At 30.8% G+C, this 12,873-nt stretch overlaps 3 protein-coding genes across 3 annotated transcripts; 1 reads left to right on the forward strand and 2 right to left on the reverse strand.

Annotated features, from left to right (window-relative positions):
* Positions 1 to 568: 568 nt before the first annotated feature.
* LOC114392991 lies at positions 569 to 2,717 on the forward strand. Its single transcript, XM_028354248.1, has 2 exons — positions 569 to 1,359; positions 2,439 to 2,717. Exons 1-2 carry the CDS (start codon positions 778 to 780, stop codon positions 2,592 to 2,594), a joined length of 738 nt encoding a protein of 245 aa, XP_028210049.1. The 5' UTR covers positions 569 to 777; the 3' UTR covers positions 2,595 to 2,717.
* Positions 2,718 to 6,039: 3,322 nt separating this feature from the next.
* On the reverse strand, positions 6,040 to 6,794 carry LOC114392912 (uncharacterized protein At1g15400-like). The gene has a single exon (XM_028354169.1). It carries the CDS (start codon positions 6,581 to 6,583, stop codon positions 6,284 to 6,286), a length of 300 nt encoding a protein of 99 aa, XP_028209970.1. The 5' UTR covers positions 6,584 to 6,794; the 3' UTR covers positions 6,040 to 6,283.
* Positions 6,795 to 9,998: 3,204 nt separating this feature from the next.
* On the reverse strand, positions 9,999 to 12,873 carry LOC114392563 (zinc finger CCCH domain-containing protein 34-like). Its single transcript, XM_028353747.1, has 3 exons — positions 12,679 to 12,873; positions 12,330 to 12,440; positions 9,999 to 11,842 (listed from the first exon to the last, which is right to left on the reverse strand). The coding sequence occupies exons 1-3, from the start codon at positions 12,748 to 12,750 to the stop codon at positions 10,445 to 10,447; spliced, it is 1,581 nt and encodes a 526-aa protein (XP_028209548.1). The 5' UTR covers positions 12,751 to 12,873; the 3' UTR covers positions 9,999 to 10,444.

Here is a 12,873-nt window from a genome sequence, read left to right on the forward strand (position 1 = left end):
ACAAACGAATTGGTAGTTATTGATTGTTGGTTTAACCCCTCAAACGATCTCTATCTAATAAAAATAATGATATATAAATATCTCATTATTTTAAACATATTTCTATTTTTTAAAAAATTATATTATAAATTGTATCATACTTATATTTTTTTCTTTATCTTTATCTTTATCTTTGTAATTTTAAATAGCATATTAGACGTTGATGTAACATTTTTCATCCAATAACTTTCAATTAGCATTTGGTGCATGTTGATAAAGAGGGAGGGATAAGTTGAGGCTACAAAGTAGCAGATACTAGATAGTGACCCTTTTATGGGGGGTACCCAACAAATAGGTGGTGAGAAGGGTAGGGGTCCATGGATGCTGGCTTGTCTAGAAGCAAGTCACTGGGAGACAAATATGCCCCAGAGACTAATGATTAATCCCACACCACAATGCCCATTATTTGATTTTAAAGCACGAGACACCGATATATATCAAATCTTAGGTAAAATATATTTATATGTTAATATAACATTGCCATTAATTTCTTATATATCCTTCACCGCAGGCAGAAACACATGGGTTTGCCTTCATAAAGATGTCACCTTCTTCCGAATAAGCATTATTTTAATAATTGGTCTTCCAACTGCTCGTGATACCAAATACATATCTAGTTACATACCCTGCCAAACATTTTTATGTATATGTATACTAATCACGATGTCTCATTAGTCCCCAATTGGATCTAATCTATCAATTATTACACATTGAGTCTTGGAGGAGTGCCTCAGAAATATGGCTAACCAAGACAAGCAACACAAGAGAGGGTTCATGTACATTTACAAAGGTGGCACAGGAAACCAGAGAAAGAAAGAGTTGGAGCATGGTGTGGGACAGGAGAAGAAGTCAAATTCACGCAGTTGGTTGAACAGGATTTCAAGAACTCGAATTTTTAATGATGGCCACAGAGACTTGGACATTGGAACAAGAGGAGAAGGAGAATTTGTTGAGGCAAGGAAATCAATGTCTTGCTTGGATTTAGGAACACCAGCAGGAGGGTATGTTGAGGGGAGAAAATCGGTGTCTTTCATAGAAGCGGCAGCATCACCAGCAGCAGCCATAGGAAGCATAGTTGAGGAGGGAAGAAAATCAGTGTCCCACATCGAGAAGAACTTTGCAGTAGAGGGAATGGTTGAAGCACGAAAGTCGGTGTCCCACATCGAAACGTTGTCCTCTGTGATTGCGTATCTTCAAGTTAAGGTTTTGGTCTCGGACATGCCAACCTTCATGCAAGTGCATGCCTTTCGTTGTGCGAGAAGGACATATGATAGCTTGGAGAAGTTTAGCGCAAAACTCATCGCTCATAACATAAAGAAGGTACGCTTTAATTTCACCCCTCCTTTGATGATCATTGAATTTAGAAGTTAGTAAATTTCCTTTCATCAACAGTCCTTAAGTTATGGTCTGGTAGGAGCATAGAGATGGATAGTATTTTTTTAACCTGGGCAATCTCTTAACCTAAAGCTAGACACTAAGGTAGTGAAGTTTATTTAAAAAACCTGAGGTGTTCTTTTAAGCACAACATTATCTATCAATTATATTATACTATATATCATTAAACTTATATATCATTATATATCATTAAACTTACAGATCAATTGATATAAGATTATTTTAATTTAATTAAAGTTATTATATATGCAATTATATTAATATAACTATGTATTCCGTCAGTTTCATTAAATTAAAATAATTTCACATTAATTGATTTAGTCTTAATGATATATAGAGTGTGATATGATTGATAGTAGTGTTGTTAATTAGTTCAGCAGACTTTAGCGCACAATCCAGAGAAGTGATTGAGATTATTTTCTTGGTGTTCTTTTTGGAACTATGCTTCTTGAATGATTGAGATTTGTTCAAATTCATTGAACCCCACAAAAGAATTAATGGTGAAAGCCGACTAGACGAACCATGTGTTGGCATTTTTTAACTCTTCCCGTCCTCCTTTCTTTGTTTATTGGATAGAATTAGAATATTTGAAACTGGTCCATTGCTATGGAGATCACTGGCCTAGCTAGCAAACACCTTACACCTGTGACTGGATCTTTCGATCTGGACCGTCCACAAGTTAATACGATTAAGTTGAGTCTTTTGTCAAGATCAAATCTTAATTACAAAATTCTCCAACAGCCCATGTGTCTAACCCTCGTACCCCAATACTATACCTAATCATGGATTAATTTTGTCTCAGAAAGAAGGTGCATTTCAATTAATAATGTTATTCATCTTATACAAAGCCTAACCCATGTGCACAACAGAAACAGAGTTGGTTTATTTATTTATATTTGGTCAGCTAGATCTATAAAATATAGTGCTTCTTTCTTCTACTTTGTTTAACAGTTGATAAAATTATTTATTTATCTACGATGTATTCCTGGTATGTTCATGTGCAGGAATTTGACAAAGCGTATGGTCCGGTCTGGCATTGCATTGTAGGCTCAAATTTTGGTTCATTTGTGACACATTCAACGGGGTGTTTTCTTTATTTTTCAATGGAAAATTTATATATACTACTGTTCAAGACCAAAGTTAAGAAGGCGTTGGATTAAGGTACATATTAATTATACATATAAGATTTAGCAACTACTTTTTATGCTGGCAAAATTTGTATTCACTATTCGATCAGTCTTGTCTGTACATGAAAATCAAAATGCAATCAAGTTTCATTCATACAAATATTCATGCCCTCTTTTGGTTTTGCATTTTCTTTTTTAGAAATGTGACGAATTAGTGGCAGCCTAAATTTTGGAATCTCTTATACAACTGGGTTTCCTTTTCTCATTGACTGGGAAATGTGAACCCAGCTCATTCGGTATTTTTAAATAAAGTCCTTGCAATAAGACACATAAGCAAAGTTCAAACGATTCTTGTTTCGTTCAGTTTTCAACTTTTCTAACTTTTTTAACAATGTTCATAGTTCATAGATTATATTATATATTCTTCTAAATACGATACCAAACATTACTGAACTATATTGCATTGAGATTAAGGATCTTGTAGTGAGATTTGCATTTCCTAATCCATGTTTTTTCTCTCCCAGAATTTCCTAATTCATGTTAACATAGAGGAAACGCAAAGAAAAGGAAAAAAACTATATCAATTTTCTTAACGAATCGTTTATTTATTTTCTTAATAATTCGTGCTTAAAATAAAGTTATTTATTAAAAACGTTGTTTTTTAGTGTTTATAAATTTGTATAGTGTGTGTGAGCTTATAAATTTGTAAATTATTTGATGTTACAAGTCAACCTTATCATTCTATATTTTTGCTCACACATATCTAATATTATTTTTTATAATATAAAATTATAATTTAAATCCAATTATATGATCTCCTTCCGTTTACTAAAAATATTTAAAAATGAGAAGGAAGTAAAAAAAATACTATCTTAATTTTTAAATAATAAATTACTTGAAACGAAATAATATAATAAAAAGTGACAATTATTTAAAAAGTATATAATTACTAAATTTGAAGTTATGATTAGGTAAATAAATTTATCTTTTTATATTATTTTATACTTATCAGCTAGAATTTTACTATTTTTTTTAGTTTAATTAATTTACTTATAAACTCTTAGCTAACATTTATGATCTTAACTAAGTTTTCAAGTTTTGACTAAATTTTAGAAACAAATCCAAAATCTCTTGTGAATGGCCGCCGGGATACATTTGGATGCATTTCTGACCCATACCCCACTAGCTGCTTTTATATTAAAAATATTCAAATTATAAGGTTTTAGTTATATTAATGTGATTTGATATATTAAATTAAGAAATAAAATATGAGGATGATAAAAAGAAAAAAAAAACTGAAGAAATAAGGAAATTAATACGAAAAAATAATATAAAATGCTGTACAAAAATTTCAAGTTATAATTAAAATATTATTTAATATTATATATTTTAAAAAAAATTATTTTATTCATGATATGAAATTCTAATGAATAATATTTTAAAAATAATTATATTTTTTATTGGAGATTAATAAAATTAAATAGTTTTAATTAATTTTTTAAATCAAAGTAAAAATAATTATTTTTGCTTATATATAAATTCTTATGAAATATTTCACGTGTAATATTGTAATCCCATGTTTGAGTATTACTTAATGCTGAAAAATAAAAGGAAAAATATTTCTTTTAACTAAGTAAATACATTAAAACAAACACAAACTAAGTAAATTCCTTTAAGAGTTACAAAAATTTCTCTTATCCGGAGTATAGAAATAATTTCTATTACTAAATAGTTGATTGTTTTAATCTAAATCTGTTTCGATATATAAGGTTGATTGGATAATTAAAAATCAAAAATAATAAGAAAAAAATTATAGATTTAATTATTTTTGCTTAAAAAACTAACAAATTAATTATTCATATTTTTAGATTAAAAAAATTCTAAATCTGTATATTTTCATTTAAGATCAATATACATGTCCTTCTCTAGCTATTATATTAGAGGACTAGTGGCACCTATGCGACAAGAAATTCCACTAATGCCGGTCCACTGACTGTACTGTAGTCTGTATGTCACTGCGACAACTTGTAGATGTTACCGGCTTACAGCCACTTATCATGGTATAGACAAATACGAAGTAATTCTTACGTACGCTAAAAAATGACTGAACAATATACGAAACATTTACTGATGTAGGTATAAATTTTGTTTCTTTTAAAATGAAGATACCCTTTACAAAAATTATATAAACATTTACTGATTGTTGATTTAAAATAATATTTCGTTACTCATAAAGTTGACCCAATCATATAATATTTTGTTTTGTTGGATTCATATGTAAAGAATGATGTATATAATGATAAAATTTGTATTTGATTTGTTTTTATATGTAAAATTTTCTTAAATTAATGATAATTAGGTATTATAAGTTAAATTAGTTTCTGATTTAACAAATTAAGAAATGCATGTGTTATTTTACCCAGAAAAAAATAGTATTCTTTTTAAATATTTATATAATTTATTCTCAGTATAACCTACTAGCTTTGGCTTAATGGTGGGAGACTCAGTAAATGCGTGTAGACTTAGTTTTGATCTCCGTGCCACCATTTATAAAAAGAAAAAAAAAATGTTATCTCAATACTTGATTATTTTTTATTTAACCGTTATGTTATGAATTTTCTATTTTTTTTAAAAAGTCTTTTTACTTTACGTGTACTTAATTTTAAATCATTACATGTGTGTAACTGTGTATGTATTTGTAGAAGTCTAAAAACTTGATTTAGAGGACACCGTCATTTTCTTTGTTCATGTCATGTGGATTTTAGTTGTCATCGACACGCTTGTTAATTGCCAAATGTACGTTTTGTTATTTGGTAAAATTCTTTTAGAAGGTAAAACCAATTCAATTAGCTTACTTTAAGACAAAGCAATAAACAATTGTCTTCAAACGTATTAGTTTGTCCTTTAAAAAAAAAAAAGTATTATTTCATCTTCTCCACTTGTTTGACTTCAGCAGCAAAAGCCAAACACCAACAATCCCAAACACTGTACCCAAAAAAATCGCAAGCAAAATGATTACCGCAATGATAACTATGTATTGTTCAAAATACTCACGTAATAGTTCCATGTTTATAATTATTGTACAAAAATGACATGTTTACCCGCTTATTGGTATAAGTACAAAATTACATGTTTACTCAATGTAATTAAGCCATTTTGAATATATTTTTCCTTCAATCCTACGCCCAAAAGGACTAGTACATAGGTTTTATATAGAACACAAATATTGTTACTTCCTAGTCCCGAATTGTGTCTCAATACAAATACAATATAATTAATATTGTAGATTAAAAATTATTATCAAATAGAATTAATAAAGATAAAAAAACCCTTAATTTAAAATATTTTAGTAGTATTATAAAACAAGACCATAGTCCATAGAAAAGCAGTTTTGAAAGAAGCAGCAGCAGTATTGAAGTAAAAGGTCTTCAGAAAGTTGAAAAAGATTATCATCACATGTCATAAAAATTAACGGGGATAAGAAAAACGCTGTTAACCATTGGGATTGTGTTATAGAATCTCCAACCCTTTTTAGATGTAATTCGAGTATGCTATTATACACCGAGATACATGTCCAAGGAATTTACAAAATAATTAATAAGCCCGAATCCAAACAACAAAATCGAAACAGAGACAAACAATATAGGATAAACAAGAAGCGGCACAAATTTACAAGTTGGAGAAAATCAGAAAGAAAAAAGAGGATGATGAACCGGTTTACATCACCTAGTACGTCTTTTAGATTTGTTGGGTTTGGCAGAAACCGGTTTCCGAAAGAGAGCACAGAAGCCACAAGTTGCTAGCTTGGGAGAAGGAGGGTCCATGGCTTGTGGTGCAACGTTGACCGTCCGATAAGGTGGTGCCCCCGCTGATCTGCTTCGCTGCAACGAGGGACTTGATCCATCATCACCACTTTCTTGTTTGTTCTGATTCTCAATTCCAGCGATGAATTTGTCATCCCAAACCAATCCCGAAGACCCTTGTCTTCTGAATGATGTTACTGACCTTTGCAACTCAGTCATCTCTCTGAGGGGAGATTTTAATTAGACCCCAACTCGATCGTTGTAAGTTATATGATGTTTGACCATTGATATAATGAGGTTGGGGAAAATGACAAATACAAGAATATATATAATAAACAAGAAAATCACTGGGGAATCTAATTTCGCTGGGTTTGGTAACGCTGTTCGGTTAAAGTTTTTGACAATCTTAACATTAATCACATTCTGCTTTTTTTACTCTAAATGGAGTAACATATGCAGCAACCAGCACTTCAATTTTGCGGTGTTACCCAACTATGTAAGTAGCATGAAATTATTACACAGGATATTCCTTTTATATATATATATATATATATATATATATATATATATATGTGTGTGTGTATATATTGCGTGGAAATTTCAGATCATATAATAATTTTTTTATGGTAAGTAGGGACAAGGTTTGTGTCTGTTAATAAGGTTATTTTTCACTTTTTAATGTATGGTCAATGTAATAATGATACAAATCTTATCATTTAAAGATTTCTTACTGAGAATTGAATTGGGCTTTTATGGAGATTCCTTGTTCAGCCGAATGCTGACCGAAGTTAATTAACTTTTACTATCCAAGCATTGAAGAATAATGTTATTCTTATTTTATATTTTTAAATATCTTTTCTATTTCTTTATAACATTATGTAGCTTAATTACTTTGATTTTTATGATTATAAAAGTTTCCTTTTTTGTCTTTATACCTAAAAACATTCCTTTTTAGCCTTTAACATAGCATTTTAATTATTTTTAGGAACTTAAAAAATAATATGTGTAGAGACTATAATAGATTAAAATAATAGTGTAAAGATTAAAAATAATATATGTATAATTAAAAAATGACGTTTTAGAGTTAGGAACTTAATTTTTTTTATAATAACGAATAATTAAACTCCGTATTATATATTAGACTATATTTTTTCTTTCTTCAAATTCTTACGGATTCATGAGAATTATATTTTCTAGGAATAAATTGACTATTAAATAAATTTTATTGGAATTAAAAATTTATCTAATATTTTTAATTGTTATTTTAATTATTTATCGTATTAATATGAGAAATATAATACTTTTATTGTAATAAAAAATTAAACTTGAGAAAGGAACATTTTCATTTCTATCATGAAAATGTTTTTGTGAAAAACTTATTAAAAAAATATTACCGAAAAACATTATTTTTTAAGAATCTTATTTTTTAAAAATAAATAACAAACATTGAAAATTAAGATTCTCTAATGATCCCTAACTTTTGAAATCATCTTACTATATTTTGGATTAGTTATAATAATTTTTTGCCAACAAAAAGATTAATATTCCCAACTCAAGATTATCAGAAAACTCAAATCTTCTTCTCCCCCTACCAAATCCTTCCTTATTTTAGAAATTGTTGTGAGAAAATAAAATGAAATGATAATAACATTCCTCAACTTTGGACCAGGGTTTGAAAGTGTATTTGTTGTCAAGTCAACAACATATTTGTAAAACCACTTATCTACATTGAAGAGTAAGTCAAAGGTTCATTAATATCTTGATTGCACTGTTTTTTTTTCCCTTATAGCACTGTTTTTTTTTTTTTTTACTGAACCAATAGCACTGGGATTTTTTTTAATTCTCCAATGCTTCGAATTATTTCCCTGAGTTATACTATTCAACGCTCCACCTAGCATTCAATTTAAACTGTGTTTCACATTATGCTCTTTTTTCTTTTTTGGTAATGTTGGACAAGAAAATAAAAAATGTAAAAGTAATAAATAAATAAATAAGAGATATAACAATTATAAATAATTTAATAGAATTAAGAAAATTGACTATATTTGAAGTTATACAATATAACTTTTAAACAATATATACAAAAAAGAGGGGGATATTTAATTCTTTTGAAAATGTATTTATTAGTTTCAAAATCTATTATCCCTTGGTTCAAAGGTCAAATTTACAGTTCAGCACCCAAATTTTGGTGCAGTTCATAGCCCTTATATTTATAGGCTTGCTGGATAACATACACAGGTTTTAGATTAGGGGTTAAACTAAGGTGTGTAAGTAGGTGTGATTGTGAATCTAATTAACTCAATTCATATTACTCGGTGTACGTTTGGATATCTATTGTAATCCCGTTCAACATGAAAAAATATACTTTTCTAGGGACGAACACAGAAGCAAGCAACACCCTTGTTACTTGAAAAAAAACACTAGTTATATTTTTTCAAGCATAACCCAAACACGCACTTATATTTCTATTTAGTCGGTTGACTTGGATTGTCAGGTTAGTTTAAGTTTATTTTGATAGGCATGACGAGAACAAGACAGGGACGGGAAATAACATATCCTCTTGTGCTGTTGTCATGCCTTATAATCATCCCTTATACATTTTTTATTTTATTTTAAATAATGAAAAATTTGAATAAGATTAAAAACTTTTTAGTCTTTTAATTATTATTTTTTATTTTTTCTAAATTTTAAAAATATAATTTGATACATTCCTATATCTTTATTATATCAATTTATCATATAATTTTATATTAATATATAGAAAACAATTTATCATGTTTGTAAATAAAATGTTTGTCTTTTTCCGGTTGCTTGTATTATACTAAATTTAAGCTTCATATATATGACTACTCTTATTTTGCATGATATCATGTTATTTTCTAATATACAAATTCATATGGTATTTGCTCTTATCCAAAGTTTTCATCTTATTATTATGTTATTTCTGACAAAAAAAAAACTTAATTTATACCTTTATAAACGATATGCTTATCACATAAACTTTGATTCCTCTAACAACAATAATCTTAATAAATTGAATATGCTTTCTATTATTTACTTGCCTATAAAGCGTGCAAAAATAACTGAGTCATCAATGCGAATACACGAATGTCGTGCTAGTTATAATTAAATTGAGTGTTAAGTTAATAAATTATGAATTCAATTAACTCGATCCAATCTAATATACATATAATATTAATAATAAAATAATAATTATTCTAATTATATTTGAGTTTTGCAGATAAGAAAATATAGTTGAGGGAGTAATTAAACACCATTTTTTTGAATTTTCAAACCTTTTTAATCAAATAAGTTTTCATTATTAAAGTTTTGGTCTAGTATATTTTCGAAACATGTTTGACTTAACTTATTCTAATCTAAGCTAGATCATAAACACATTCTCACCCCTATCTCGAAACCATCTCCATTGAACAAATAATTATCCTAATCCTATCCAATGTGGATTTTTATTTCTATGCGTTCTTAATACATTAAGTGATTAGATTGTTTCAGGTGAATCTAAAAAAAACATTAAGCACCAATAATCAAATTCAGAAGAAAAATAACATTTATATACTAATGTAATATGTAAGTTTATTTTTCTTATCCCTAATATTTATACGCGTGGCAATAATTGTTGTCAAAATCCAGAATGGGGACAATTATCATATACTAAAAACACTGTCCAAGACAGAGTAGCGAGTCAATGCAGCTCTGTACAGGAAAAACAAGTAGGCCAAAATCACACATAAAATTCATGTAAATCAGCATACCACTCTCTAGATTAAGACGTCACTGTCTAAATCAACATATTGAACTAACTATGGAAGATAACTTTTCTAGTCAAACACTGGTGATCTAATATCTCTATCCTATCCGCCTCGGGCCCTCATAACCTTCCACTAACTCGAACAAAAACTTATCACCATCTACCAGTGGCAATATCCTAGCATGGTAAAGGATGCTAAGATAGCACCCGTCTCCAGCCAACTTATCCTTTATCTTCGGTAAAAATATTAGTCTCTTGAAATCATTAGTCATTTTAATCTCATAATTCAATTGTTGCAGGTTTTGCCAATCTCACTGATCCATGGTCCTTTTGACCTTGAGAATTTCACTCAGAGGTTTGGGATCCTGAAAATCAGTTGATGTGCTTTTCCAATGTAAACTTCCTTCAGCATTCTTCTTCATCTTCTCTTCTTTAATTTCTGCAAGAGTCTTAGGTCCTGAAAATGTAGAAGACTCGTGAATAAGTCCCCTTTGTTTAAAAACTGGTTTCCTGGATATTTTAGATGAAACAAACTGCCGTTTTGGTAGTTTTTCTATATAATTCTTCCTTGGTCTATGTTGCTGGGCCTGGGACTGCCTGAATAACCTGCGCTTGTTACCAATTGACAGAGTTTCAACCTCTCCAGTTGAATCTATAGCACTATATCCCAGTTGTGATGTCAGTCTTCTACTTGGCCGCTGCTCAATGCCATGCCTCAGATGCCTTTCCTGGTTTTGAACCATCAAAGGAGATGATTCTTGTCTTCTTAAGAAACCTGTAACAGGAGGACCATTAACTTCTCTACGTCTCCTCAGATGGTCACGAAGATCTAAATTCTTGTCATAAGCAGCCATCTCAGCTGATGTCCGAATCCTTTTCCTGGACAATATAGGATCTAAGAATGCATCTGTGGCATAAGCATGAACTGTTCTTCCATTAACATGAATGAGATCTCTATCTAAACATCTGTAACCATCATATGTTTCTTGTTCATACAGAATATCAGCTTCCGGGCAAATAGTATCATACTCAACTGGATCTATAAATTCATACCTGAAGTACTGGTCATTCAGCTCTTGCTCATCCCTATCAACCACTGGTAAATATTCAGAATCTTCCTCATAACCCAAGTTCTCCACTTCATCATGAACAAGAACATCAAATCCAGGGGAATGAGGGGATGATTCCCACCACTCCTCGGGCTCTATGTGACTATTTACTTGCTCCTCTGAGCTCTGCCCAGTGCATAAATGAGGTACATTATGAACAAAGCCATCATCTGGAATTGAAGAGTCTGACCTACTCACAGCAGCTTCTTTATATTCTGAAGCAGATAACTCTAGGTAATCACCTTGCTGCTTAACATTTTTGGGTAATTCCAGCTGATGATCTTCCTTAGGCTGATGTTTAAGATCAGACAAATTCTTTGGTGCAGCTACAGATCGATCAGTTGGTGTTGACGTTACACCTGTTCTATTTCCAGATGGTGCTTTATTTTCTAGGTTGAGTGCATCAGTGCTTCCATTCTCATTCTTCACCGGTTTTATATTAAAAATGCTATCATCAGGCCCATGCAAAAATGAGCATCTGTCACCTTTGTTGCAGAATCCATTGAAGAAAAAATAACAGGGAACCAGTGTCTTGTTTGCAGGTAATGAAGTTTGAGTAGGTTCAGATGGCACTGGCGCTCCAGTATGCCCATCCAATGGCTGAGAAAATGATAAGAATTAGCTGAAGGCGACAAAAGGTAACAACTGAGCAGACACACAGATTAGTGTTAAACAAGAGAAAATAAAACAAAATGGATATCAGATACAGAGGGAGGGGGCAGTATGGAGGAGATAACAGTAACAACAGATTTTCGCAGTATATTAATAATGCAGTGAATTCAATGTGTCTGCCATTCGTTTGATATTTTTAATCATCAAATCTATTCTAGCAAGTAAAATCAATTTTCCTAAGACAGGAAATCATAAAGTCAACTACAAGGTAACAACAGTAGCAAATACTAAATTCGGCATATATTTGACTCTGAGAAATAGTCAACAGGTTTCAGCAACCCTAATCTTAAAATAATTTCACTACAGAAACAACCATTCAACCACACGTGACAACACTATCCAAGCAAAAAGAGAATCAGAGAGGCATTCCACCCCACATATGCAAGTAAATAAAAAAAAAAACTGAAGAACTCACAGGGTGTCTAAATGCACAGGTTGGATTAAGGCATTGGCCAGATAGCCAGTACCAGCAATCCCTAGGGTTAAGCCTCGCAATCTCATTATGCCGATACTCACATTCAGCCCCCTGAAAAACAAAGCGCGAAATGAATCAAATCTAAAACATCAGCAATTACCAAAATAAAAACAATGTAAAGTCCAAAACACCAAGCATTGCTTAATCGAAGCACTGGAAAACACGGAAGCGGAATATAATTGGAAACGTAGACAAAAACTAGGTTTACGACAACCGGGGAAGATACGAAACGGCATTAGCATTACAAAACGACGAGCGAATGAAGAGAGGGGAAAGGGAGAAAGAGAACCTTCTTGCAAGTGAGGGGAGAGGCCAAGAAATAAACGCAATCGGTGTAGCGCTTGAGCGAATCTTCGTCCATTTTGAGAAAAGTGACTGAAAAGCGATTTTTGGAAGAAGAAGAAGAAGAAGAAGGGATCAAAATTCCATCCACGTTCCAATTTCACGTTAATAAGATGATGTGAATGTGACCATGGATGGCATT

Source organism: Glycine soja, chromosome 17 (genome assembly GCF_004193775.1).
Source record: "Glycine soja cultivar W05 chromosome 17, ASM419377v2, whole genome shotgun sequence".
NCBI lineage: Eukaryota > Viridiplantae > Streptophyta > Magnoliopsida > Fabales > Fabaceae > Glycine > Glycine soja.

What these genes read in the sequence shown, in the direction of transcription:
- LOC114392912 (XM_028354169.1), bottom strand. Translation starts at nt 6,583, where the DNA reads ATGACTGAGTTGCAAAGGTCAGTAACATCATTCAGAAGACAAGGGTCT.
- LOC114392563 (XM_028353747.1), bottom strand. Translation starts at nt 12,750, where the DNA reads ATGGACGAAGATTCGCTCAAGCGCTACACCGATTGCGTTTATTTCTTG. An exon ending in CTCCCCTCACTTGCAAGAAG is followed by an intron (nt 12,441 to 12,678) that starts GTTCTCTTTCTC and finishes TTTGTTTTTCAG; the next exon opens with GGGGCTGAATGTGAGTATCG. An exon ending in CCTGTGCATTTAGACACCCT is followed by an intron (nt 11,843 to 12,329) that starts GTGAGTTCTTCA and finishes TCATTTTCTCAG; the next exon opens with CCATTGGATGGGCATACTGG.
- LOC114392991 (XM_028354248.1), top strand. Translation starts at nt 778, where the DNA reads ATGGCTAACCAAGACAAGCAACACAAGAGAGGGTTCATGTACATTTAC. An exon ending in TCGCTCATAACATAAAGAAG is followed by an intron (nt 1,360 to 2,438) that starts GTACGCTTTAAT and finishes GTTCATGTGCAG; the next exon opens with GAATTTGACAAAGCGTATGG.